The sequence below is a fragment of the Embiotoca jacksoni genome, unplaced genomic scaffold (genome assembly GCF_022577435.1).
Source record: "Embiotoca jacksoni isolate LCO1_2020_lvr unplaced genomic scaffold, fEmbJac1.0.p SCAF_24, whole genome shotgun sequence".
NCBI classification, from domain to species: Eukaryota; Metazoa; Chordata; class Actinopteri; family Embiotocidae; genus Embiotoca; species Embiotoca jacksoni.
The window spans coordinates 5,002,337-5,029,045 of NW_027185375.1; the positions used below are offsets into that span (position 1 = coordinate 5,002,337).

The 26,709-nt window shown below is 41.8% G+C and overlaps 1 protein-coding gene across 1 annotated transcript in view; it reads right to left on the reverse strand.

Annotated features, from left to right (window-relative positions):
- Nucleotides 1-8,292: 8,292 nt before the first annotated feature.
- LOC138204035 (RAS guanyl-releasing protein 2) overlaps nucleotides 8,293-26,709 on the reverse strand; it is a 68,595-nt gene continuing 50,178 nt past the window's right edge. The window contains exons 10-17 of the mRNA XM_069159141.1: nucleotides 25,108-25,182; nucleotides 24,045-24,164; nucleotides 23,485-23,600; nucleotides 23,223-23,364; nucleotides 16,116-16,152; nucleotides 12,846-13,004; nucleotides 11,898-11,960; nucleotides 8,293-9,974 (exon numbers count right to left, since the gene is read on the reverse strand). Of these exons, the coding sequence (XP_069015242.1) occupies nucleotides 11,902-11,960; nucleotides 12,846-13,004; nucleotides 16,116-16,152; nucleotides 23,223-23,364; nucleotides 23,485-23,600; nucleotides 24,045-24,164; nucleotides 25,108-25,182 (708 nt within the window). The 3' untranslated portion in view covers nucleotides 8,293-9,974; nucleotides 11,898-11,901. The remainder of the gene's footprint in view (nucleotides 9,975-11,897; nucleotides 11,961-12,845; nucleotides 13,005-16,115; nucleotides 16,153-23,222; nucleotides 23,365-23,484; nucleotides 23,601-24,044; nucleotides 24,165-25,107; nucleotides 25,183-26,709) is intronic.

Here is a 26,709-nt window from a genome sequence, read left to right on the forward strand (position 1 = left end):
ATCTACCTCCTCCCACTGAGCAGATAAACCCCCTCCCCCCCCAAACAACAAAATGGGTCAAGATATGCAGGCTCGCGACCAAAAGATGTTTCTTTGACATTATTACGATTGCTTCGATCAAGTCTCAAGTCTTACCCTTTGGATAGGAGTGAATGAAGGCACGGATTGGCGAGGCTTTTAGCGAGGGCATGTGGGAATGATTGTTTCCTCAGCGTTTAGCTCTGTTATAAGGTCAATACAGCCATGAAAGCTTCAGAGACACATAACGCACTTGTAAAACCTGGGTGTAAAGTCTTGCCTCGCAGCGCTAACAACAAAGCACAACCTCAGAGCTGCGTGTAAGACAGCTACTGTAAGTCGGAGGAAAAGATGCTCTGAATGTGTTGCCAGTTTCATTGGGGATGATAATTACACATACTGTTTTGATTGCGGTCTAATCAAGATGACATGATTATAACTTTCTCCCTGACAGTGCTGAATCTTATTAACTGGCAGTGCAAGGTTAAAAAAAACAGTACTCGACTTTATGAAATGCAATATGCAGGGAACAGTCCTTTGAAATGTAACACCTGATAAGGGATGTAATTATGACATGTATTTTGTGGCCTGACTACTTTTTTGGTATCTTTTGCTGCTTTATCCTGTTTTGCTCTGCTCTCTATAACCTCGAGCAGGAGAGTGTTGCTCAGAACCTGTTGTCACAGCTCCTCTCTATCTCACCGCAGTGCAGAGTGAAGAAAGAGGACAGAGGGGAGGTATTATTTATTAATAGTCAGTCTCCCCAAAGCTCTGTAAAACATCCTGTTGAGTTCCCCGAGGTGAGCACTCAGCTTCAAAGCAATTAAAACCGAGGCTATGAGAGTGGGATGAGAGCAAAAGAAAAATGAATAGAGAAGGAGAAGGAGAGTGAGAGCGGCCTGGCCGGCCACAAGGCCAATGGGCTTGGCTGACTGCACAGTCACATAGTGTAGATTCCGTTTTCATGCCTGGGATGACAGGGGCCCTGAGCACAATCATCTCCCCAGGTCAGAGATCCCTTGTCAGGGTTTAAAGCCCTGGTGAACCTGGGGACAGGCAAAAAAAAAAAGCTCTCCGGGGATTATACAGCCATAATAAGTAAACGTGGTGATTCTTTCCTTTTCTGTCCCACAGAGTCATGTTAAAGAAAAAAAAAAAAAAAAAAAAATGAAATAAAGAAAGGTTAAGTCTTGTTAATAGTCCAACTTTCTGTCAAAACCACCCTCCACACTTTGGAAATATGTTTCTATCGGGTGGTTAGGAGACGCTAAATCGCCTTGTATGCTTGTGAGGTATAAGGATTATCTGCTCTATTATCTACTGTATGTTTTACCCTGTGATATACTGGCAACCCCTGTAGGGTGTTTACCTGCCCACAGCCGCGTGCTGGGATTTGGTTCAGCCTCCCAACAGAATCTAAACAGAAATGACTGGTCCAACAAACACAGCCCAAAGGCAGCCGAGAGCTGTGAACTGCTCAGTATAGTGGACTTTTAAAGTATCCCTCATACGTGCAGGAACAGTAACATACTTCCTAACACTGCATCCAAGGCCTTTCTACTCGTGAACAATAAGCCTCATAAACCCACATGAAGCAAGGTTAAGCCTATATCCATCAGCAAATGTTGTTGGGCTTCATAAATGCAGCTTAAGTGATCTTTAATAAAGGTAGGCTTTACATGCCTCTTGGGCATTTTCTCATAAAAACCTGAAAGGTTTTTGGTGGATAATTCTCTCTGACGGGCTTGTAAATCCTTAGCATCCTCCTCTGACCACAATGACAATAACAACGGCCTTAGAAGACTTTTTATGGTGCGTCCAAGAGCGTCGTAACCCCTGTCCTCGGATGATGCTCTGTCCTAGTATACCCTCACACACCTCTTATCTTTCTCTTATTGCTCTTTCCATTCCTCTTTGTCACTCAGAATCTGTGATTATAGCCTGTTTGTCGCAATCTTGATTCGATCAGAGGAGAGAACAGGAGAAGGAGAGGTTCCGTGAATAACCTGTGGGGGTTTCCGTGCTCGAAATTGAAGCATTATGATGCGTATATTAGTTCCACTGCTTTTCCATTCTGTGCCCACCGTCAAGGTGGGTTATGCAACTGAACAGGGTGAGATAAAGCAACTATTTTGGGCAGAGTGCCTGTGTTTGCTTCAGAGGCATGAAGGAGGAGATGCCTGCCCTCCAGGACAAAAAAGACAAAAAAAAAACTTAAGTAGCAGGAGATTTGGCAACCACCTTCGCGTGTTGCAGGAGACAATTATTTACAAGTAAAAGTCGTAACTGGAGGGGGAGACTGAGTACAATCCCCCCCATCCACCCCCACCCTCATCCCCCTCCATCCATTCCTGTTTATTCAGGTCCAAGTCTCTGTGGCAGTAGGCCAAGAAAGGTAGCCTAGAAATCCTTTTCCACATCCTCCAGCTCTACCGGGGGCACCCCAAGGGGTTTCCAAGTCAAACAAGATATGTTATCCCTCCAATGCGCTTTGGGTCTGCCCCAGGGTTTCCTCCCAAATGGACGTGCATGACCATACTTCCATAGGAAAGCAAGTCGATTCGATTTTCACGAACCATCTCAACTGCTGACTGTCCTGTTCCAAGCTCCTTCCGGACATTCAGAGGCAGCCCAGACACAACTGCATGAGATCATGTTCACCTCTTTATTCTACAGTCGTATTCTTTCCGTCACTCATGAACTTTAGTCTCAACTTAAACCTTGAAAAAGCATTTAAACCAAGACTGCCCTGCAATATCGCTTCCACAACTGTCCCCTTTGCCATTGCTTTCTACCACTGTCACCACTTCAGTGACCTCTGCCAGGGAAATAGAAAATATTTCTGTAGTTGAGCCTCTTTTAGAGTGTGTGTGTGTGTGTGTGTGTGTGTGTGTGTGTGTGTGTGTGTGTGTGTGTGTGTGTGCGTGCGTGCGTGCGTGTGTGTGAGTTGTTTTCGGAATTCTTCATAAAAACACCTCACTATGTTCTCACTGGGGGTCAGCAGTTCTAGTCCCCTGCTGAGAAAAGCCTAGGCAAGGCTCTGCCTCCACTTCCTGAGTCATCTGATGGTTTGCCAAAATAAAAAGTCTGTCTCCATGGCTCCCAGAAACTTTAGCAACACTAAAGTTTTTGCTTTTAAGACCACATACACTGCAGTCTTTCTATTCTCAGACCGTCAAATACTGCCGTTTTCACAGCCCGCTGGCATCTCGGAGATGTACAGAGGTGCCTCAGGTTTAGACCCCAAATATCCACAGGGTTGGGTTTAGGTAAAACTCATGGTTTGGGTTAAATGTAACATGTTCACAATTTGGTTAGTGTTAGGCACCAATAACGTAATAAAGTAACTACCTAACCTAACCTAACCTAAAACAACTGGTTGCATTTAGGAAAAGACCATGCTTTAGGTTCAAATGAGTAACACTATGTATGCGCATTACGTAAGTGAAACACGTATTTGTGTTACCTTAAAGGACTCCCTGTTGACTTTTGCTTACTTGTGGATCCCAACACTGATCTCCTGGGTACATGTCGTGTTTGTTCCAGCCGACTAGACCCTGACCTCTCCCCCTATTAGGACTTCCTCCTCCTTCGACCTCACGGTGCTGACACCAAAGAGAGCACCTTGTGCGTCTCTGAAACCACTGTCTTTAACCAAACAGCAGTACTTGGCGCCCTGGGAATGAGAATGTCTCAGATTGCCTTAGGTGGGTATATCCTCTGGGTATCCAATCCCAAAGTGACAAATTTCTTCAGCTTTCCAGCTTGATGGCTTTGTCCAACTGCAGGTTTTGGCACCAGATAGAAAGATGACCATCGAGTAGCTGTGGCCAGACTGCATCACAATAGGAGATAACTGGTAGTTAAAATGATTTATAGTGCACATTATTTATTTTAACACCTTGTGTTTGGGGTCCACTGGAAAATGCCCACAAATCGTCACTTAGCAACTAATAATAACCCAGGATTCATTTCCAACTAGGTTTTATTTCATTAAACTGTTGGAACTGATCGGCTGGACAGTATGGCAGCTGATCTCAGATATTTACATGTTTGGATTTCACACGTAGGAGTTTAAAGGCCCACCATGAATCATTCATGTCTGGAAGTGAGTTATCTACACCACATATTTGCCTAATGAGTACCAAAGGGATGGTCAAGTGATGGTCACTCACTTGCTGTTCATATGCTGCCAAGACATTTTCCATTTGTTGTGGTTCTTGGACAGTAAAGCTCTCCACTGTGTCTTTGGATATGTGGATTATTGTAAATAAAAGCAACCCTCTTAGATCATCATGTTATTAATGTTGGGGTTACAATAAACAAGGATATAGTGATATAGTAAAAACGAATTGATGTCCTCCAGCAGTAAATCACCAGCATAACCTCCACCACACACTGAAGCAATATGGTAAAAAAGACAAAAAGCTGCAACGGGTAGAAATCACAGGATATTTGAGGTGCTCTGGACTGAAAGCAGAATATTCGATGCATTCAGCGATGAAATATAACGCATCTTTCGGAGAGATGATAGCTTGCATTTCGAGAAAGATCTTTATTGCAGTCATTTATGCATTGCATACTTTTATAGCCTATCATATCTGCGCTTTCATGAATACCTCAAAGCGGAAATGTTATATGCGCCAAAGTGCTGCTGCTTTTAATCTTCAAAAACACTGAGGGAATGAAAGGTAAAGTGCACCTGGGGATACGCTTGTTGTCTGTCTTTTTTTTTCTTCTTTCTCTAGAACTCTTAACAACAGTGGCGACCTGGCCGTGAAGGTAGATAAGTCTGAGGTGCAATGCTGTCGGTGATGCCAGGGTCACAAGATCCAATCTACTGCCCCATCAGTCAAAACACACTTGCTTTGCTGCTGAGGTTTACATCCCCTCCCTCCCTCCCTCCATCCATCCCTTCCAGCCCCTGTCCTGCCGCTTCACGAATATTAAATATGGGAGCCATCCCTGCCGCAGAAGCGATGCCATCGATTTTGTGTCAATCCTCCAAGCCACTGTAACTAGCTTTGGTATCAGCAAATGGCTAAATGAGACTTCTCCAGGCAAGAGCACAGAGAATGGAAGAAGAGGTGAAGGGTTGGCAGGTTTTGAATTCTGAATACTTTTAATAGCTATGTGGCTGTGTTCATTTTTCTCAGTCTTGGCTTAACAAAGAGCCTCTACTTGAGTTGTCTCATAACATTGTTTTCTCTTCTAATTCAAGAGGTCATTAAAAAGCCTGATGAACGTTGAAGTTTGGAGTTGATCCTGACGATAGAAGTGCTTTATAAATTTTTTAACAGTAGAACTAGCCGGTCTTGGCCACGTCTCACTGGGTTTCCTTGGCATAAGTCACATTTTCTAAAAGCAATATTCTTCATAAGTGATTCTACTCTAAATGAAGATTCCAACCCTCCTACAGTGCTGAGTGCTCCACCAGAGTCAGCAATGAGCTTAATGCAATTATAAGGCCGCTGCCGTCGACTTTGTGAGAGACTGTTTGCCCTGCTGCTTCTTAAATGTCGACGAAGCCAGATAAGTAGAGCTGAAGAGGCACTTTCACCCGAGCTTTTTCTTTTTTACTTGTTCTACTCGACATCAACTCTGTTTTTGCTGTTGGACTTCAAAGATTACTTTAAACAGGTGCCTGCGGCTGTATATCTAATATAATTATTGCTTTTTTTTTTTTTTTTTTTTTTAAATAAAATAATAATTTTTCTCTGCAAATTTAAAACATTTGCATACCATGAAAGCAAAATCATGAAACCCAACTAAGTATCTATGTGCTGAAATCATGTAAGGTATTTTCGTCAGCATTGTGTGCGAGTGTGTGGGCAAAAGGGACACTAATTTAAAAAAAAAAAAAAAAAAATAGCATAAATCAACATTTCATTTGACTTACAGTATATGTGTTCTCGTGCATATGCATAGGGTCGATTTCCATGGGGAGTAACACGTGAACGACACAGAAACGTAGTGCTGTTATCTGCATTGTGATGCTGCATTGTGATTCAACCACGAAGCCCCGACAGCAGGCTCTGTTTTTGCCACATCACTGGCAGCGCTCCCGCATGCCCGGTAGGACTTCCTTACCCTTCGGCAGCTCAACATTGCCCCCAAGTGGTCAGCGACAGCCCCGACCTCCCACTGGCGCGAGGTTAACGGCTCCAGATGCTTGCAGTCAGTGCGCCACAAGGGGGACACAGCACTGCAGATGCAGGTGTCATGGTGGGTTCAAAGAGATGAGCAGACGTCAGATCAGCGCAGGGCTTGGCTGCGCTCCCGCTTTTTGATGAGCAGACATCAAATCAATAATTGCTTCATTAAGTCTTACATGAGGAAATCTAAGAGTGATCTGCTGCTCCACAAAAAAAAAAATCAATATTGCATGTCGTGCCAAATCCTTTTCTCCATCCATGATCAGCTTTTATGCGTCTGCAGCTGCTAAAATAAATACATACCAATACGTATCTCTCTATCTCTCTCTCGAAAAACCCATCAAGGTGCTGTGCATTGCATCACTTTCTAATTGAACAGCACCACAGACCTGTTACCTTCTCTTGAGGGGGGCAAATGACATCTTAGCTCGAATGCGTTTCGGCTATATCGGGCCCCAAATCTTTCCTCTCCTTGCAATCAAGGTCGCAGTGTGCGAGTGCTAACAGTGTGTGAGGTTATTTCCCTCCTGCCTTCATTACTATGCAATTAGCTGCGGTGCTATTCAATTTCCCTCATTTCAGACTTTGTAGATCAATATCACTCAGGCTGCCGGCTAAATGGCTGCCCTGCTAGGAGGGCTTTTCTATAGCTGAATGGAAGGTATCAATCACGGGGCTAAAAAGAGATGTTCAATGCTGTCGTTGGGCGATGGCCACACACACTAATAAGGAGCAATTGTACGGGCTCTGGAGGAACAGGGGAGGAGAAATGTGCGGAGTGTGTGATACTTCAAAGAGGATATTAGAGAGTCGGGTTGTTTGTGTGGTGTCTGCATACGGGTTCCTTTATGTCTGCTTTCCTTTGGTGCTGCAGCGTGCAAACAATTCAAACGGAGACACAAAGCTATGGTCTCCAGTGTCATTTCTTTCAGTCAATGATGGGCCACCTTTCTAGAACAAGCAGCCACAGAGAGTGAATGTAGAACAGTTTGATAATCATGTGGTTAACGCAGACTACGTGTGTGTGTGTGTGTGTGTGTGTGTGTGTGTGTGTGTGTGTGTGACCAAGGTCGATAGGCCAAGTTATGAACACGCCATCTCTGCTGTTCATCTGCTCATTGTTAGCCGACACAGTCCCACACGAGAGCGTTGAGCAGTATCATTGCACTGGATGAGATATGAGCGGAGTCAAAGACTGGATATAGCCGGATCAATGCCCCCCCCCCCCCCCCCCCCCCCCCCCCCCATTGAGCCGAACATACAGAGCGGGGGCCGAGCAATCAGGAGACCTTGAGTGACTTCATCTCTGAGAGTAATTAGATGTGGCATCGACTCCAAGGCTCATTCAGGGCTGGTTATTAATGTCTATAATAGACAGGCAGAGGGCACTGAATCATGGTCACACGCAGGACGGCAGAAGTGTGCGGTGGCAGAATGCATCAGAGTGTGGAGTAAGTCTGTGTTTTCTGAGTGGTTGTATTTTCTTTTTCATTTTCTCTTGTTGTGTTGCAGTTGCTGTCCTCGGGGGGAAAAGGGGCTGAGTTTGGAAATGATGAGAAAAATAGATGCATCAATATTTTAATGTGCTACAGGCAATACACGCAATGTTAAAATGTGTTTTAAGTGTGGTAAATTGTTCTGATATTAAGCAGTATTGCAGCTAGTGTCAACTAAATCATCTCACGCCTCCCTTCTATTAGACCTCTGTGCTTTATGTTTTATTCTGCTCAGCTACCGTATTTTGAATTGCGCTTTCAGTGCAGACAGACTCAGACAGCAGAACAATTACATTATCTTTGCTCAGATTGTTCCCTTTTTAGGAACGGAGAAAAAATGAATTTGATTTTGGACTTGACGGCTGTATTTATTTATTATTTTTGGAGGGTTCATTTTATATTTGAAAAGGTTTTTTCCCCAGAAGTTTTCCAACCCAGAGGGAGTCGTTCTTCTTTTTTTAAACATGAAAATTGTCAAGGTAAAACATGAAACATCAAAATGGACAGCTTTCAGTGTTAATGGTAACGATATACAATTTGAAGTAAAACAGGCAATATTTTTTGGATCAAAGCAGCTGCAGGTAGAAACATCTACAGTATGTGAATACACTGTTGAACTCCCATTTCAGAAAGACAAGAGAAGCCTTTTTATTTCCCAGTATCATTCTTATTAGTTAACACATATTAGAAAGAGGCCTGCTGCATTTATTCATTTGGTAATAGACCACAAGGAACAGCATGACATCAGTCTGAATGGCAGCACACATCTTTCACCAGGCGAGGAGTGATGCAGAAGGACCGCCATCTATTTAAGCTATTTAAGCAGGAAATATGAATACCAGCGACGAGAGGAGTCTCATTCAATGACAAACCATCGGTTAACAATATGGCACTCAAAAGTCTGAATTCATCTCTCCACAGGCACAAAGATACAGAAAACATCTCCACTGTCTGGAAAATTCAAGACATCATGTTTCCTAAATAAATGATCATTTGGCGTGCTACTTTAAAAAATACAAAAAAGCTCAAGCAACAGAGATGCCTGGCCGGAGAACACAGCCGTGAAGGAAAGGAAGCATGCGGGGAGAAAAACGGCAAACTACAACTCACATTAAAACAGATTTCTCAGGAAAATGTTTTTATAAGCTGCTGTCAAATGAAAAGCCTCATTACTCCGGTTTTGGCATCATCCCTTTTCATTATTTCATTTGAACTGACGGTCTCTAAACTTCAGAGCTCATTCAAAAGCTAATGGAGGAATCAGTGGGAAGTAAAGGCCAGTCTCCTGCTCTCTACTGTCAACACAGTTAATAGGAAAGATCGGTTCTTCATCTGACAGCAGCCCTTCACTGTTTCTGCTACATTCACAGCACTGCAGGAGGATAGGTCATCTATCAGTGCACTGGTACGGTACAGTACTGTATACTGAAAACAACACCACAGCTAGAAGTAGAGGACAGTTACTGACATTCAGGTAAACATGACAAAAATATAACAATGTTCAAAGTCTGACTAATTATAAATGTCGATACGGTCATTTCTGACATTCCTTTTGTTGGCAGAACGGCTGCTATTGTCATCGCACTACAGACGGGCACCAAAAATCAGCAATATTTTATCTGACATCAAAATTGGTCCAATTATTGGTCCGCCCTGATGGATTTCAAAACAGGATGATAAACAAAAGGAGAGAGAGAGAGAAAAAAAAAAACAGAGCTTCTCAGATGCGTGGCAGCTTTACATTCTTGGCAATAACAGCACCTCTTTTAAAGTAAAGTCGACTGCCATTTCAATCTGCAGCAAAGTGTGCTCAAAATCTAAACTTTAACATTCAAACAAGAAAATACAATTTTGTGGATTTTTTTTTTGTTCTTCATATATATATATATATATATATATATATATATATATATGTAGTAACACTTTTGGTTGACACATAATCAAAATGCAAAGGTTTGACACAGAAATCACACAAAGACATTCCATTCACATTGGTCGTCACATTCATGCGAGTTTTAGGTGGCGGTGGAGAGGAGTGCTGTTGCAGTACGTGTCCACCGTGTGGCAGCATGTAGGCGTGCTGGCTCGTGTTCAGTGCAGCGTCACAGCGCTGAGGGTTGTTAAAGCAGACATAGTGCAGCACATTCTCTGTCCGGCTCCTGACAGCCGCTGATTTTGGCTTCTTGCATGACAACCGTGGGAGGGGGACGAGGGGGGGTCTATAAATTGAGAGTTGTAGACTTGTCACCGGCCCGTTCATGGAAACCACTCCTCAGCTCAAGGCTCCTGCGAGGATGGTCACGCACTGACATTCAGCAACAAAGGACATGTTCAGTGTGTTAGGAAAATACAGTAGTTAATGTGGTTTGTAGATATGTAGGAATAAAATGGCATGAAAATATGCATTATTTATTTGTACCAATTTTTTTTTTTTTTTTTTTTTTTTTAATGATGCTCTCTTCTCCCACACTTCTTTGTCGCACAACATATCCTAACAGCACTCTACTCACACATCCGTACACACCTTCCCCACTGATTATACTGACGTCCACAGCACTTTTCACAAGGTTTTTGATGTCTTCGTTCAAATAAATTAGCTCTTTTTGCCCTTCAAACTGCATCTCCTTCCTTCTATCATGTCTTTTCGAACCAGGTCGTGACGCCACAAAACATTTGCGACAAACAAATTGCTCATTTGTGCCCCAGACCTCCCATTAGAAGGTTGATTTGACCACGTTCTATTGGATTCTTACACTCTTATTGTTTAGTTGGCCAACTCAGCAAAACAGTGGTTCCCAGCGTGGGTGTAAATCTCAAGGGGAGAACAAGATGTTAGGTAAGAAGAATAAACACTCCTCAGAAGAAAAAATTGGTTTAATTTTTCCTGTTATCTCCAGTTGCTTTTTTTTTTTTTTTTTTTTTAATGTAAAACACTGATTAGTTTCACTTGTGTGGGACGGTAAGAATTATTGAAATCAAACAATCCGAGACGAGAAACGTGCTCTTTGATTGAACTGATCATAACTCGTGTTCATATTCAAACTGTGATTTGAGGTTGTAAGCAGGCACTGATGTTTTTCTCAGGGCAACGAGGTTGTTAGATGACAACACCTCGAGCTATTTCTTGGAACTGGATAACAAATGAAAATAGGTCAACAATTTGGGAAATATTTTAATATTTTTGAAGGTAAAAAAAAAAAATCCCCCTACCAGCACCGCTACATAGCTCATTCTGTTCTTGGTTATGTCTTGAACAGGTGCAGTAACTTAGTGAAGTGAGACTGGTTGCACACGTTACTGGGGCCAAAACTTAAATAATCTGACACATAGCCCGCCATAAAATCACACTTTTAAATTTTTACACCTCATATGGATCAAACAGGCAATAAGAAATGTGGTAACTTGTAAGCTGGGAGAAATAGGTTAGGTTAGGTTAGGTAGTTACTTTATTAATCCCCGAGGGGAAATTTTTTTCACTACAGCAGCATACAGGAAGCAATAGATAATAATAGAATAATAGAAAGCAATAAAATAGCAGTACAAATATTAAATATAAAATATAAAATGCACAGTATATACAGTATATACAGTACAGTATATATCTATATATATTATATACAATATATAAATATTTTGTTCATATTTAATTGACAGACATGAGAATGGCATCAGTCCTCTAATCTAACTCTCAACAAGAAGGCAAATAATTGAATTTCCCAAATTGCCAAACTATTTATTTAAAACACCAGCCAATAATAAAAAAAATTTAAAAAAAAAAGAAAAAAAAAAAGCCGATATTCAGCAGATGTGACAGACATGTTGTCTGCTCTACACTCCTGACCCCGACACAATGATGGGAGCTGTTTTACTTTGACATATCAAAGTCTGTCAGCTATGTGGTGTTGCATGTGTGATTTTCTTTCAAATGCGATACTATACGTGAGTAAGTTATACAAAGCTCCAGAGGGAGCTGTGTATAGTCTGATCAATGTCCTCAAGTAATGCAGCTGGAGGCAATAAATTCTGTCTGAGTCAGGAGTCAACTCTTTCCACAGCAAATGTAGTACTTTACTGACACAAGGAATTCTTCTGGGCAAAATATTAAGTTGTTAACTAGAGTGAAAATGTATAGAAACACTAAAGATCAGTTAAAAAAAAAATTAAAAAAATGAAAATAACAATCATAGTTGGTATGCAGTAAACGAGGAATTTGCCACATCTCTCTCACCTGGTTATAGGTGCACATCAAATACTCCGTCCTCCACCGTCTCTATATCCTCTTCAGCAATCACTTTGAGAAACCGAGCAGGTGAGAGGAGAGAAATGAGCAGCAGATTGGTCAATCAAATGGAAATGCAAAACTGCCTAAAGCCCATGAAAGGCGTGGCCTTCGTCTATTTACCATCCTAATTCATGTGCCTGCCAGTATTGTCTGGTCCTGTGATCCAGCAGCTTCACACTGATATGAAATAGAGCCAATCATGGCACCATTTCTGCAAATGTCTGATGAAAACACTGCTTCTATGAGTTACTTGCCTCACCGTGGTGGGCCAATTACATTTCCGTTGCAAATTACACTCTATTGTGTGAAAATATGTTCTAAATGTCAGTACTCCATATGCTTGGAGGAAGACAAACGCACCCTTTCTGAAAGTGGAGGTGTTGCAGTGGTGAAACAAAGTAGCAAATTCCTCCTAGCTATACTTTTCTGTGAGGATGCCTGCATTAGAATAAAAAAAAAAAAGAGAGAAATGGATTTTTATCAGACATGGTATCCTGAAGAGGACTGATTGATGGGTGTAAAACACACTTTGCCATCATACCAGGTTGACATATGCTCTATGATACCATAGCCAGCAGGTGATTGCGCTATAGCCAAGCATACGGACTACAAACAAGGGAAAACAGCTTGCCTCCATCCTTAGTTTTTGTACGCATACAAACAAGACGAGCTTTATAGGTGCTGGTTTTAGGAAATCTAACCCAGCAGATGTAAGTATCCTAAACTAGTCTTGTAGTGTTGATGTCGTATTTAACAGACACAGAGGGAAATGGATTGCCTCATCTACGGCTCAGAAAATGAAACGAAATTCTGAGCCATCAGGTTGTTTGTTTTTTGCGGCCCTGTTGAAATTTGATTTAATTGAAAAGTCTCCTTGCATGTGATGCATCTCACCGGTGTTCTGCAGGCTGGGCGGCGTGGTGGCAGGAGGAGGGAAGCTGTAGGATCTGGCCTGCAGGGCTGGCGGCGTCTCGTGGCTGATGCTCTTGGTCCTCTTCCGGCACTCGACAGCCAGGCGGCTCCGGCAGGCCTTGTGGCAGTTCACCCCGCAGGCTGAGGCCGGAGGAGGGTTCATGCGGAGGGAGAAGGACGAGGGCAGGGAGAGGTGCCGGGAGAGCGGGGAGGGGCGGGGCGGAGGAGGGGATCGGAGGGCAGGGAGGGAGAATCGCCGAGACAGGAGGCGAGACAGGAAGAAAGGAGGGGAAAGCCAGGGGCGAGGGGAGGACGGTGGAGAGAGAGGGTCAGGTGGCGGGACGGGTGCAGACGGGAACGTCGGGGCGAACGGGAGAGCTCGTGGAGACGGAAGAGTGCTTCGACAACACGCCATGCAGACACACGAACACTGACACACGCACACGGTGAGGCCGATCGTGCCCGACAACAACTCTGTCAACTGGGGGGAGTCTGAGAGGAGGGGAGTGATGGGTCACCCAGCAAGCAGCAAGAACACATGAGTCCCTGAACACACTCGCACAAATCCGTCTAGTATTCTCGCTACGACCTATATTCCATTTCTCCTTGACACCGCTGCAGAAGAACGTCCTCCACATTAAACTTTCAGAAATGTTACACACTTCGAACAAAGGTGATTTCCAAATTAAAATTCCATGTCATGACCACCTCTTCACAGAATAATACCCCAAGTTGAATTATTTTTCTCCTTCATTCAGGAAGTGTTATCCCCTTGCCCCTTTTTGTGGTCAAGTGCTTCACATCATTCATGATGAACCACCCAATACTGAGAGAGAGGCAATTAAAAACCTTTCTTTTAACTGCTCTGTGGCCATATGACACACACACACACACAAAGGGAATAAGCCCAAAATGTCCACACTAAGGGGATTTACAATTAAAGGAACTGTCTGACATGTGAAATGGATGCTATTCAATTTTATTTTTATAGCGCCAAATCACAACACGGGTTATATCATGGCGCTTAACACGTTAAAGTCCTCACAGCAGAACTTTACATTATACAGAGAAACTCAACAATACAACAATTCCCACATAAGCTAGGAGGGAAGAACCTACTACACTCATGTATGTCCTGGAAATACGAAGCTACAACTGTTGCTCCCTTTTCCCAGTCTGAATGCTAAGCCGAGCCACGTGGCTGAAGGCTGAACCTCCTGTTTAATCGATAGATTCATGCAGGAAACTCTCAGCAAAAAAAAAAAAAAAAAGCAAAGGTGTACTTCAGAAAATGTCAAACTAATAGAAAACGGAAATGAAAACTTGTTGCCGTCATAGTGTAGCTGCATTGCATTGACATGAAAGTTTGAATACAGGCACTGTGACTGCACTACAGACTCTGAGAAAGCATCTGAATATCTGACGTCCACAAGAACACATCAAGCTCCCCACAGTCACTCACACTTCTCGCACACGCTCATGCACTGCAGTAGGTGATTCATTTCAATTATGTTCCTGCCGCTATGTCTGCCTCCCTGAGTATGGGCTAACGATGGTAATGGGGATGAATGACTGTGAGGCTCCGTCATTGACTTCCTCTGGTCTCATTAATGGAACAAACCAGAACACTCTAAAAACTCCCAGTCCGACTTGCAGACTGCACTGCTTCAGAGTCCAGAGGACACCAGAGAGTGTGGGGTTCAGGGCTGTGAGTGGAGTGTGTGTGTGTGTGTGTGTGTATATATACATGTATGTATGTATATATATCATTCATCCCCATTACCATCGTAATATATATATATATATATATATATACACACATATATAACTGATGTGTGTGTGTGTGTGTGTGTGTACATATATATATATACATATACACATAGCACAAAGAAATACATCAATCTTATTCCTTTCTGTGGGTCAACATGTGTTTACCCTGTCATTTTCCCTCCTTTTATCTCAGTAGCACTAATTATTGGATCATGTTTGTCTCTTAATATCTGACTGACCTTTTACGCAGCTAAAATCACAGATCTTTTTTAATAAATACTTTGATATCATCCAAAATTATCATACGCACTCAAAACAGAAGATCTCTGCTCTAATTAACAATGAGTCTGTGATTAGATAAGTGTTTTTTGTTTTTTTTTTCTTCTTCTGCATACACGGTGCAGGGGGCTGCTGGTAACACACCTCAAAGGCCCCAGGGAGCATTAATTACACCAGTTGCTATGCGACTCAAATGTCTGATGATAACTTGCAATCTATTTAAAAAGCACTAGTTAGCCAAGCTGAAAGGCTGAATGAATGCGGAAGCAATTAATGCTGAAACCAAGAATGAACCAGAGAGAATTAGTCAATATAATGTTTGTTTGTTTTGTTTTTTTCCAAGAAGAGATTTGAATACATTACATCCTCTGACACACAATGAGTCTGCATACACAAATGCTGTGATGTTTATCAGTTATTATATTAACATAATACTAAACGTCTTCCTCGGTGACAAACAAATGCTTGTACAACCACATAACTGAATAAAAGGTGCACACACACACACACACACACACACACACACACACACACACACACACACACACACACACACACACACACATATACACACACACACATACTGAACACTGACCAAGCACAGAAATGCTGTCTGTAAAATATCTGCCCAGTCTAACTTCTCCCGTTGAGTTGCTGTAATCAATCACTTCTTGAAAGTCAGCAGCAAATGGAAACTTGCACGACTTGCATTTTAGATCTGCCGTGGTTTCCTGACCTTTTTTTGCTTGACATCTGGTTGGAGGCATTTGTAGCATAGGTTATTTGGAGAGAGGAAATGTCTGCAGATTATCACTATTTACTTTATAGCGTCGGCACAGACCACCAGCAGCATATCCACAGAGGAAAAGAAGCAAGCTGTGTTTATAAAGCCAACGACCGAACCTGCTTCTTTAAACACTTGCTCACTCGGAGGACTCGAAGGGAAAACACTCGTCCATTGTGTGAAGTGGGGTCTCAGCTGATGGATATCATCTAGCTGTTGGAGAACAGGGCTTTGACTCTGCACATAAAAGAGTGCGCCGTTCTGTATTTGCCGTAGTTTCTGTGTGGATCACATGTACTTAGGTGGGAATCGATGGGAGTCAAAAGGATTCACTGATTCTCTGAATGCTTTCCGAGCAGAAGAAGCAACATGTGTGTGGTGCAGACATAAAACACCAGCTAAATGAAGTGCTGTCTTACCTTTACACTTGTAGCCTTGCTTGTAGAAGCCCCATATCTAGAAGAAGAAAGAGGAGGAAAAGGGCAGTGAGGATGGGTGTTAATTAGGACGAGTTCTCATTTCTATGGAGGCAAGGGGTATGCTAAGAACATCAGGTGATGCAGCAATCACAGAAGGCAGAGGTTGGCTGTGTGTTAATGAACACCGTGAGAATGTTGACAACACACAATCTTTAAATTTCTTGTGGAAAATAATAAGCTTTTTAACACAGTCGCGAAACACAGAAACGTATTTGTTACAAAGGCAAATGAGGCAAAAAAAAAAAAAAAAAAAAAAGTGTGAAGAACTTACAGCGGTGAATAAAGAAATATGCATAAAATACAAAGAACTAAGGTTTCAGATCATAGTGAATTTCCCTTTTCGGTTCTTGTTAAAAGTTCTAACAAGATATAACAAGAAAAGTTTTTAACGTAATAAGTCAGCATATTATTACAGAAGAAGTATTTTTTGAATGGGATACAATGATTTTGTATAATCAGACCGCTATCTTGTTAAAATTGGAATTATTTGGTTTGTAATAATAATGAGAAAAATGTGGTTTTATGTCTCATTTACAGAGTAACTTTTGCTTGAAATGACAAACTGGAGACGAGCAGGGACATGATTTTTCACCCACTTTGTTTTTGACCCTTCCTTTATGACAAGGAAGATCCTCCACACACATGTACAGTAATTCATTCCAGCCATCTATTATTGGCGACGTATATTCCAAGATGTAGCACCCTCCACCCTTCCTGTAATTTTAAAGTCACGATATTCTGCTTTTGGTGACTAGCCGAGAACAGAGTTTTGAGTTTTGAGTTTTAATTCATGTTTTATTCAAACAAAACACAGGGATCATATTTATAAAGCTTCGTAGTGCTCAGAGTTACTCCAACTGACAAAAAAAACTAAGAAAACTCTTAGAATATTGACATTTCCTACAAATTTAAATTAGGAGTAGATCCTTGTAAAGGTGAGACTTATTCAGAAAGCATCTTGGTCCTTAAGAGAACTCCAAAGGTGAACAAGAAGCAGGGACTAAGACTGTCTTAAGCAGAGGAGAAAATTCCTATGTACAATGAGGTAGAAGAGATGCTGAATGACAGTGATTATATCATGCAGGTATGATGTTTGTGGTCAGTCTCATTAGAGATGCTATGAAATCTCCAGCTCAACGCAATAACACAATAACAGCAGAAATTAAAGTGATCACAGCACTAAGACACGTGGCAGCTGGAAATGCAGCAGTGATGACTCGGGTCTGTCAACCTTCATCAGCAGAGTGATCACGCTGACAGTTCCTGGGCGCGATTCATTTAATTTCCACTGGATGTCACTGTCCACTCTGTGCCCATTATCACAAAGTGTTTTTATCTTTCATTAACCAATCAAGCCTTTTAAAATGAGGCATCATAGCAACAGGGCTCAACCACACCTCCTCACCTAGTTAAAAGTTTCTGTCATTTCTTCACTCAGAGTTGCTCTGAGAACTTTCCTAAATCACTCCTGAACGAGGACTCCTTGTTAGAAAGTGAGGAGATCATTGAGAGGATTTCCAGCATGTTTGTGAATACAGCCCCAGGACTTTGACCCAGGAGTACAGGATTAGAGTCAGTGGGAAAGTGATATGGATATCTTTTAAGTAATCGTGTTCTTGCTAAGTAGTTTTTGGTGGCTAACCCTCACCAGTATTTTTTCCATAGAACTAAACCATGTGGTTTTTGGTGGCTAAACTTAAGGCAGCTTACTTTTTTTTTTAATTCAGGCGAGGCAAAGCATGACACTGATACGCTATCATCTAGTAGACCAATGGGTCGGGACATTCTAACTCATTAAACGTCGCATGTTATTTCAACGTAACTACCCAAAATGCAACACGGCCTCTATGATCAAGTTTAGTAAAATTTGGTTTAATTACTATATTGGTTTTACTGGAACTCTTTACCAAATATTAAGCGTACCATAAAATGTTCAGAATAGTACCTGCTAACGAATCTCATATCAAACCATTTCCCTAGTGCTGTGTTTGTTTAATATAAGTTTGAAGCCTTTAATTTGTGTTGAACTGTGAATTGAAATGAATGGAAACCATAAACTTCATGACACGTGGAGAGTTCATCTAAAAAGTTATGCACTGGAAAATGGTTTGCAATGAAGAGAAAAGTATACACAATTAGGGATTCATGGGCTAAAGCGTGTTAAAACACCCATACAGTTCACATGAGGATATCCTCTGAGGTATTGAATGAACACTGGACAAATGGACCAGGGAGAGCGCGAGCGAGGAGGCTGGCGGGACAGAGGGGGCGGAGGGGGCCCTACATCAAGCGGGACGCAGGGAGCGCACAGGCAATGGGGGAACAATGACATGAAAGAGCTGAGCTGGACATCACACACCGCACTGGCACATCTGAGGAGGCACAAAATATCCTGACCTCTTCACACACACATGCAGACACCACAGACGCACACGCATGGATGCAAACACACAAACACCTGTAGATGCGCACACACACACACACACACACACACACACACACGTACGTCCACGAGAGTCTCGCGCGCACACAGCCAGGGGCTCAACAACAAAGAGAAGTCGGTTATGAGGAGAACATCTAAACACAGCTATCATCACAGCTCTGCCTACACTGACCTTTACTGCCTCTGTAGACTGTAAAACACAATGCACTACAAACAAGAGCCGCAGACACACTGACTTGTTGCCTCACTTTGACACTTTGACGCTTCAACGCATGCTTTTAGAAAACTGCTGCTTTTACCGCCAGCAGTAACACATTATACATCAAAGATGAACTCTGTGACTGGGAGATGTACGATTCTACTTTTAGCATCCTTTACTGATGCCTCTTCACTTGCTTTTAAATCGGCTTGTGGTGTGTGAATGAGCACGAAACACGGCCGGGCGTGTTCAAATGTTTAAAATGAGAAGCAAGATGGGTTTGGTTACCTAGTTCATGCCATATTGAACCTGTCTTTATTCTAACGGGGAATTTGAAATGAAAGTGAATACTTTTTTAATTTTGTCGAAAATCAAGTTGCTGTTTTTTTTTTCCTCAATTAGACAACGAAAAGTGTTTCTAAACAATCTTCTGTCTCTCACGTGTCATTCTTTCCCTGCTGAATTGTTTGATACGCTACGGTAAAACCACCCTTTTCTCAGGACACAGTGACACATCAACCATTAACAGCGCCAGAAAATGTACAAGTTTGAACATCACTGAAATAACATAATCTACACAGACTTGACAGTATCTTGCGTACACTGTACCTCTCTCTTTTGTGGCATTTTTAGTTGATCATAATTACTTCTTTTTTTTTCCCATCAAACATCTGTTCATCTTTTACTAGCGTGTGTCAGTACGATAAGGAAAGTATGCCATTTGGAACATAGCCAGTGACAAGTTAGGCGAGCAAGATGTAATCAAATCTAAAACACCACGTAAAGTATATGACTTGAATTTCAACAGGATAGTTTGTCTCAAATTGCAGTTATACCGGAAATAACCATAGCATTTGAATGCACCTCCTGCCAATACATCTGCTGGCCTTTATTATTTTATCCAGAAATGAACACGTTTCCATGCTCTCTGTATAACACACGCACACAAGAAACACACCGATGGCTGATATCCAACAGCAGTACTTGATGAAAAATAAACACTTTTGTGCTGTGTTCTGACAGCTGCAGCTTCTCCAGATACCTTTTGGAAAATTCTTCACGCAGGTGGTCCCTCCCTTTCCTCTAGCCAAGACGGCAACTGTTGAGTGTGGAAAGTGTCCGGCGTTTTTTAACTCAATCGTGGGACTGTTTTGAACATATCATCCTGGTACTTGTAGTGCACGGCATGTTTTTGTGCTTGGCCACGTGAACGCACTCAGGCACTCGAAATACTGACTGTTACTACGTAAGTACGCCTTTTGGAACAAAGCCATGGTCCCTGTCATACCTCTGCCTGTGTCCTTGTGTTTCCTGTGTTTCCCTTTTACCAAGTGTTTCCTCTTTTGCTTTGTAAGTAGTACATGTCATGTCCTTTCTATTACCTTACTTCCTGCCTTTGTGTAATTAGTCCTACCTGTCCCTCGTTGTTGTCTTTTAGTCTGTGTGTTCTCCAGTTCAGTGTTTCAGTTCCCATGTCCATGTCTGCTCCTTTGTCCGTCCCTGCCCCTTGTCACAGTCGCTGTTTTGTGGTTTTGTTCCTCTGTGTTTTGTGTTTTTTTGCCCGTTTATAATCCTGCTCCAGCATATTTTGTGAATATCAGCTTATGTTGCCTGTTTTGAAGCCCTGGCCCAGTTCTTTCAGGAAGGCTTTTGTTTGATTCAACTTCCTGCCTCAATGTGTCGCACGTTTGGATCTGATACGCAAGAGACATCTCGATAACCTTGCGAGCATCAGACCACTCTTATTCAACTACTGTTCCTTCACGGATCAAATGAGGCTCCACATTTTTTCCTCCCTGGTTTTGCTTGCTGCCACGGTAATTGGCTCGGTATGCTCCACATCTACGTGATGCACGGTCGTCTTTTTTTCAGCCCTATTAGTGTGATGAATGTACAAGTACATTTATCTATTCATCTTGTAAAGGTGAAATTATAGCCAGCAGCAGGTTGGCGTGGGTTATCATTGAGACTGGAAAAGAAGGGGAATGCTTCTGTCTAAAGGTCAGTTACACTGGTCTACCAGTTCCTCTGAACCTCACTAATGAACACATCCCGTCTTGACTTGTCTTGTCATCTCATTGAACAACCAGCCGAGACTCTCGGAAATCAGAAAGCAAAATCCTTAATTACTGGTAAAACCACGAGTTGTCATTTTACATTTGGATTTATGTACAAGGTACATTATAGAGATTTTTTTTTTTAACCTTTGGACAGAGCGAGGTTAGCTGTTTCCCCCTGATACTAGTCTGTATGCTAAGTATCTGTATCCTGGTCATAGCTTCATATCTAACAGACAAATCTAAAAGTACTCCCAATCATCCCGTCTAACTCTTGCAAGCAAATGTGTTTCAAGCAGAAGTTTGTGAAACTGTCCTACTTCTTCAGTTTGCCAGCACGAAGAAAAAAAGCCACTCTGGCCTGTAACACTTGAAGACTCTCTCCTTTAAATCTATCCTCCCCACTGCATTCACAACGTAAACAAGACTGAACAGATCCAGTATGGAAACTGAGTCTGCAACGTCATCATCTATCAGAACTTATCAACCTGATTAACTGTAAAATTGTATATGTGGTTTCAGATTAAAAGACTCATATGGTGTGCAGCTTTAACTGGTTTGAACATCAAAGGAGGAAAATTGCAGTGGGAAAAAAAAGAACGGATAATTCCATCGTGATTATCTGAGGTCACAGGAATAGACTGGTATTGGACCACCCCTCTTCATTGCCAAAGTCTGCATTCCAGCAGGATAAGGTCACCACACAACGTGTCCATGATGGGTTTGTTTAGAAGTGCTAGTTCCCTGCAGGAACCTCAATGCACCAAATACTTTAAAAGAAAAGCTTTTAACAGTATCAAACCCGTGAGCAGCTAATGTAAAGAAGAAGTGGCTTGACCGTAGGACACACGGCGCAGACAAACAGCCCGGAAAGAATTTGTGATATTTTTTTCCCCCATTATTCTAATTAGACTGTTTTAAGGTGGAGTTGTCAGAGTGAATGACCACTCCAGCAGTAGTATAAGAGATATATGTCGACAGATTGGATGCTACTCACTATTATTCTATGAAATCTAAACTGTCGGGAGCCAAAACAAAAACTGTACACACCACTCTGTGCAGCCTCTCTGAGCCTCCAGCTAAACGCTTGCTGCATCCTCCTGAGATGTTCAAACTCACCCTCTGTGCTATGTTTCCTCGCTCTGTGCATTTAGTAAAACTCATCTGTGAGCCATTAATTAAGACGTAAGGCTAAAGGAGGCTGCGGGCGAAACAGCAGAAGATTATGAGGATCCATGTAAGACGCTTGAGTTGAGTGAACGCTGCAGTGTTTACTGGAGCCCCCCCCCCCCGCTCGGCTTTCTGCAGCGTGTCTGAGACAAGTGCTGAAAAACGGGCTGCAGGAAAATATTGTCTTTGCAAAGGAGCCAAGAGGAAAGTAGAAAGCAGGCAGATGAGGAAGCGGCTGGTGTATCTACCTCTGCCAAACACACACAGATGTATTCAGAGGAGGAAGCACGCTGCCAGAGTCCTTATCTTTCCCTGCTCTCTCTTCCGAGTTTCCCCTCATGATGGTTTGAAAATGACAGAGTTTCCCCTGGAGAACATTCATTTGCACGTATACGAGCGTGTTGAATGTTAATGGAAGTCTATACAAATAATCTATGCCATGCTTCTCTTTTGAGCATGCAGTAGTTCATATGCAATCTAAAGAATTGAATGGAATAGCATCTCCAGTTCAATCCAGAAGCCCTGTTCCTGTTCTCATTACAGCTGAGTGCTGACTCACTGTCTGTGTCGAAATAACAGAGGGCTCCTTGGGGGACTTTGGGGAATGTTAAGGGCCACAACACACACACACACACACACACACACACACACACACACACACACACACACACACACACACACACACACACACACACACAGAGATGTAAGACTGCCACAAAGCAGAGTTATCATCGCTCCATATTTCCCATAATGCAACTTCAGCAGCATGTGGCTGTAGCTCAAAGTAATTGGCATTGCCCTGACCTGACAGGAGGAACCTCTAAGAGATGCACTATCACGCGTCGCCAGTGGCTGCTGAGACAAATAATGAATTGCAAATGGTCTGTGCAGCTACGTGGCTGTGCAACGGCAAGGTGAGCACTGATGACCCTTGACCTTTTCAAGCAAACTATGTCATTTGCCATCGACTGAGACTATGAATACATCAATAACATGAGAGGAAATGAAACGAAGATCAAAACGTCTTCAAGACCTTCACTGGAGCCTGATGGGTTTATAAAAATATAAGGACGTCAGTATCTGAAATCATCTTTGAAAGTATAACCTGAGGATCAATGGAGGTCATAGATAGCGTCCCATGATTAATGTTCAAATGAGAGCACTAGGTGTGTACTCACAAAGCCAGCGCAGTGCTCGCAGAACGTGGGCTTGACGTAGGTGCTCTCTGTGAACGTGTGGATGAAACCCATCTTGCAGTTGAGCAGAGAGCTGGCTTTCATAAAGTAGTCAATCATCTCCTCTCTGCTGATCTTCCCGTCTCTGTGGGAGGGAGTGATGAGAGGTGAGCTCCACACAAGACAGAGTGGACATTGGCTCAGTCGACTATATAAACTGCTTAATATGGACTACTGCATGAATAATAAATCGGTAAATGCTCACTGGTTCTTGTCCAGCTCTCCAAACTTGCTGAGGTAAGGGAAGTTGTTCCTGATTGCTTCGAATTCATCCCTGGAGATGTGGCCATCGCCATCGGCGTCAAAATTCTTGAAGACTGACTGTGTACGAGACAGTTCTCACATAATCAAGGTCAGGAGGACAATTTTACAGGCAAAACAATTACCTATATAACAATTTAATCAATATGTCTGAAAATGATTTCTATCAAATCACTCGATCTTAATAAAGCTGACATGTTTTTGAGCAATTCAACAAGTGACCAATAAAAAATAATATGGACACAGCTCAGGAAACTGCCTCAGTAATGTCAATAATACAGCAATATCAATTTAAAGTTTTTTTATACTAACCACTATACACTGTTGTTATTTCAGACCAATATCTATCTATGCAACTAGATAGATGGATGGATGGATTATGATCAGGGTTTTTATTTGACCTTCCCAGCTCTGGTAATTATGGTGAAAGATTAGAGGACAACAAGATCTTATTATTCATCCTTCCGGTCCCTCAGGCACTGAGAGAGGGGCTGAGAAACTCACCTCCACCATCTTCTCAATGTGTTTCTTGATGACCGTCGGGTCGGCGTTGGGCTTCACCGACACAGCCCACTCATCGATCATAGTGGGCTTGGGGTCAGGTGCGGGGACGGGACTGGAGTTCTGCAACAGCCAAAGAGAACCCAAAGGCCACGAGATCAATATCAAACCAGGGAAGTCTTTCAAAAAGAAAAGAAAAAGCTGCTCCTCAGTGGGACAAAATGGCATGAGAAAATGAAAACAAAGGTTTCTGATATGATTTGTAACATTCATTAAAAAAAAAAAATCTATTATAGAATATATCAAATCTGATATTTATGTACATTTGAACTTTAAACAATGGTGAGGATTCATCATGAAGCTCAACACGGGGCACTGAATCCCTCTGAAATGCAGACAGTTTAGAGCTCGCAGCTTTACAATTGCTGGATGATGCCTCTCAAAAGGCAGAGTGAAAATTAGCACCATCCGCAATATCAAGACGGAAGTAAAGCAAAGCATATTTCTGCCAAATATACGATATTCTAAGCAGTGGGGGAAAGTAACTAAGTACATCTGTATTTAAGCATGATTTACAGGTATTATTACTTTACTTCAGCATTTCTATTTGATGCTTCTTTATACTTCCACTCTGCTACATTTATCTGACAGTTTTAGTTACTTGTCTGATCAATTCTTGATACCTAAAATGTATGATTAGTTTCTTTACATGCATTAATATACAAAGATTAGACACTTCAACAGTATTATGTGTTGAAATTAGCTCGACCATGACAACATTAATATGCTGCTCAGTATTCCAGTAATTCATATATATAAAAAATAGAAGACTCTAAACTGGGCCATATTGCACAATAAATACTTTTACTTTTGATATTTTAAATACATTTTGCTGACATTACTACTTTCACATCAGTAAGTTTTTGAATACAGGGCTGCTACTTATAATTGAGTGTTTTTTCTATGTGGTATTTCTACTTTTAGACCTGATTACTCCTTCCGCCACTGATTCTAGGAAAAGGTCGGAACGGGACACGTGGGATGTTTAAGTCAGCGTGATGCTTACCGCTGGCTTGCGAGGTTCCCTCTGAAGAGACATCTGGTAGATCTCCTCCTCTGTGTGGTACTGGTCCAGAGAGACCTGCATGGAGAGCCAGTGCGAGTGAGGCAGGTGTAAAACCTCCAGTCATTGCCAAACAATCAGGATCTCCTTAAAATGTTAAATCAGATATTCACCAAAGCATTCATCTCATCATTTTGCCCTTTATTTTCTGTGTCTAGTCATTAAATGTAAAATATTTACTATATGTATGTTTTCTTTTGATGTCTGTGGAGATACATACCATCTAATGTTACATTCAAAGTTGGATTTTTTTCTGATTTCCTTCAACTGGTCCTCTGAAATTGGACACATGGGCAACTCACTGACTCAATTTGTATTGCGAAAAATGGTATATAATCGCTTTTACGACATCATTTTTCAGTAGTTTAATATAATACTGCATCCTTGAACAAAGGCAAAGGTTATAATCTCTCATGACTCGCTGTACACTTACTGTAGGTCACATGACGTCACCTAAACTAGGTCCATTTCCAATCTCCGAAAATTAGTACGTTTTCACCTTTGAGTATCGGTTTTCCTCTTGTCCCTGAAGTTGAATGTTTGAGTGTCACTGCTGTGCAAAGTGATGGATTGTATGTGCGGAGTTTAAACTAAATGGCTGTTTTCACATTCATCTGCTAAAGGAGGAAAGTTTCTCTGAACTCACTTCAAGTGTAATTTGACAGTTAGTTTGGAAGCAAACTTGGTTCAATGTTCAACAAGTGTGATTGCCACACAAAGTGAGAATGGACTTAACAGTGAAGTATGAGACACCTTGTGTCCAGCAGTTAAACATAGCCTATATATTTATTAACCTACATATAATTGCACATACATACCTTGTGGAATTTTGAAAGCGTGAGAGAGAATAAAGTTCATTTTGAGGACATTTAGAAACTAATTGACTTTTTTGGTGAAAAAAACATTTCAGTCAAAAATTATGATTTCAAAGTGGACTATTTTAGATATACTTTTCTAACAATATGCACACTTGAGTACTGTAATACTGTATTTTGAATAGTAGAAGAAAGGAGATCAGAACTCTTATGCAGAGACAAAGGTTTGACAGCTTTGTTCATCCTCAACATTTTGAGGTTTAACAAAGGTGTCTCAAACCTTAAAATAACTGCATCCCTGCACCGATTTCAGCCAAAACCATCCTTTATTGGAATTTTAGACCGACTGTAAACGTTACTGAAATAGACATAAAGTGATAAAACTTTACTGAAACAGTTATAGTTACATCTATTTCTTTGTCTCTGCTCAGTTTGCTCACTCACAAACAGAGTATCCGATTATTATTGTTCTACGCTGTCGGCACTACAAATGAAAAATCCCCACATCTCAGGGCAGGTATTTCAAAATAAAAACAAATTATTTGCGTGACAAAATAGTACCATAATAAAGAAGTAAATACAGGGGTTTTTTTAGACAAAGAGATTTATAAAGATCTTCATCTGCATCAGAAACTGCACTCCATTAAACTCGAGTGGAGTGAAGTGGTTCCCAGTACTGGCAATTAGTCACTGTGCACTGCTAATGTTCAGCCCTGAAGGCTTATGGAAA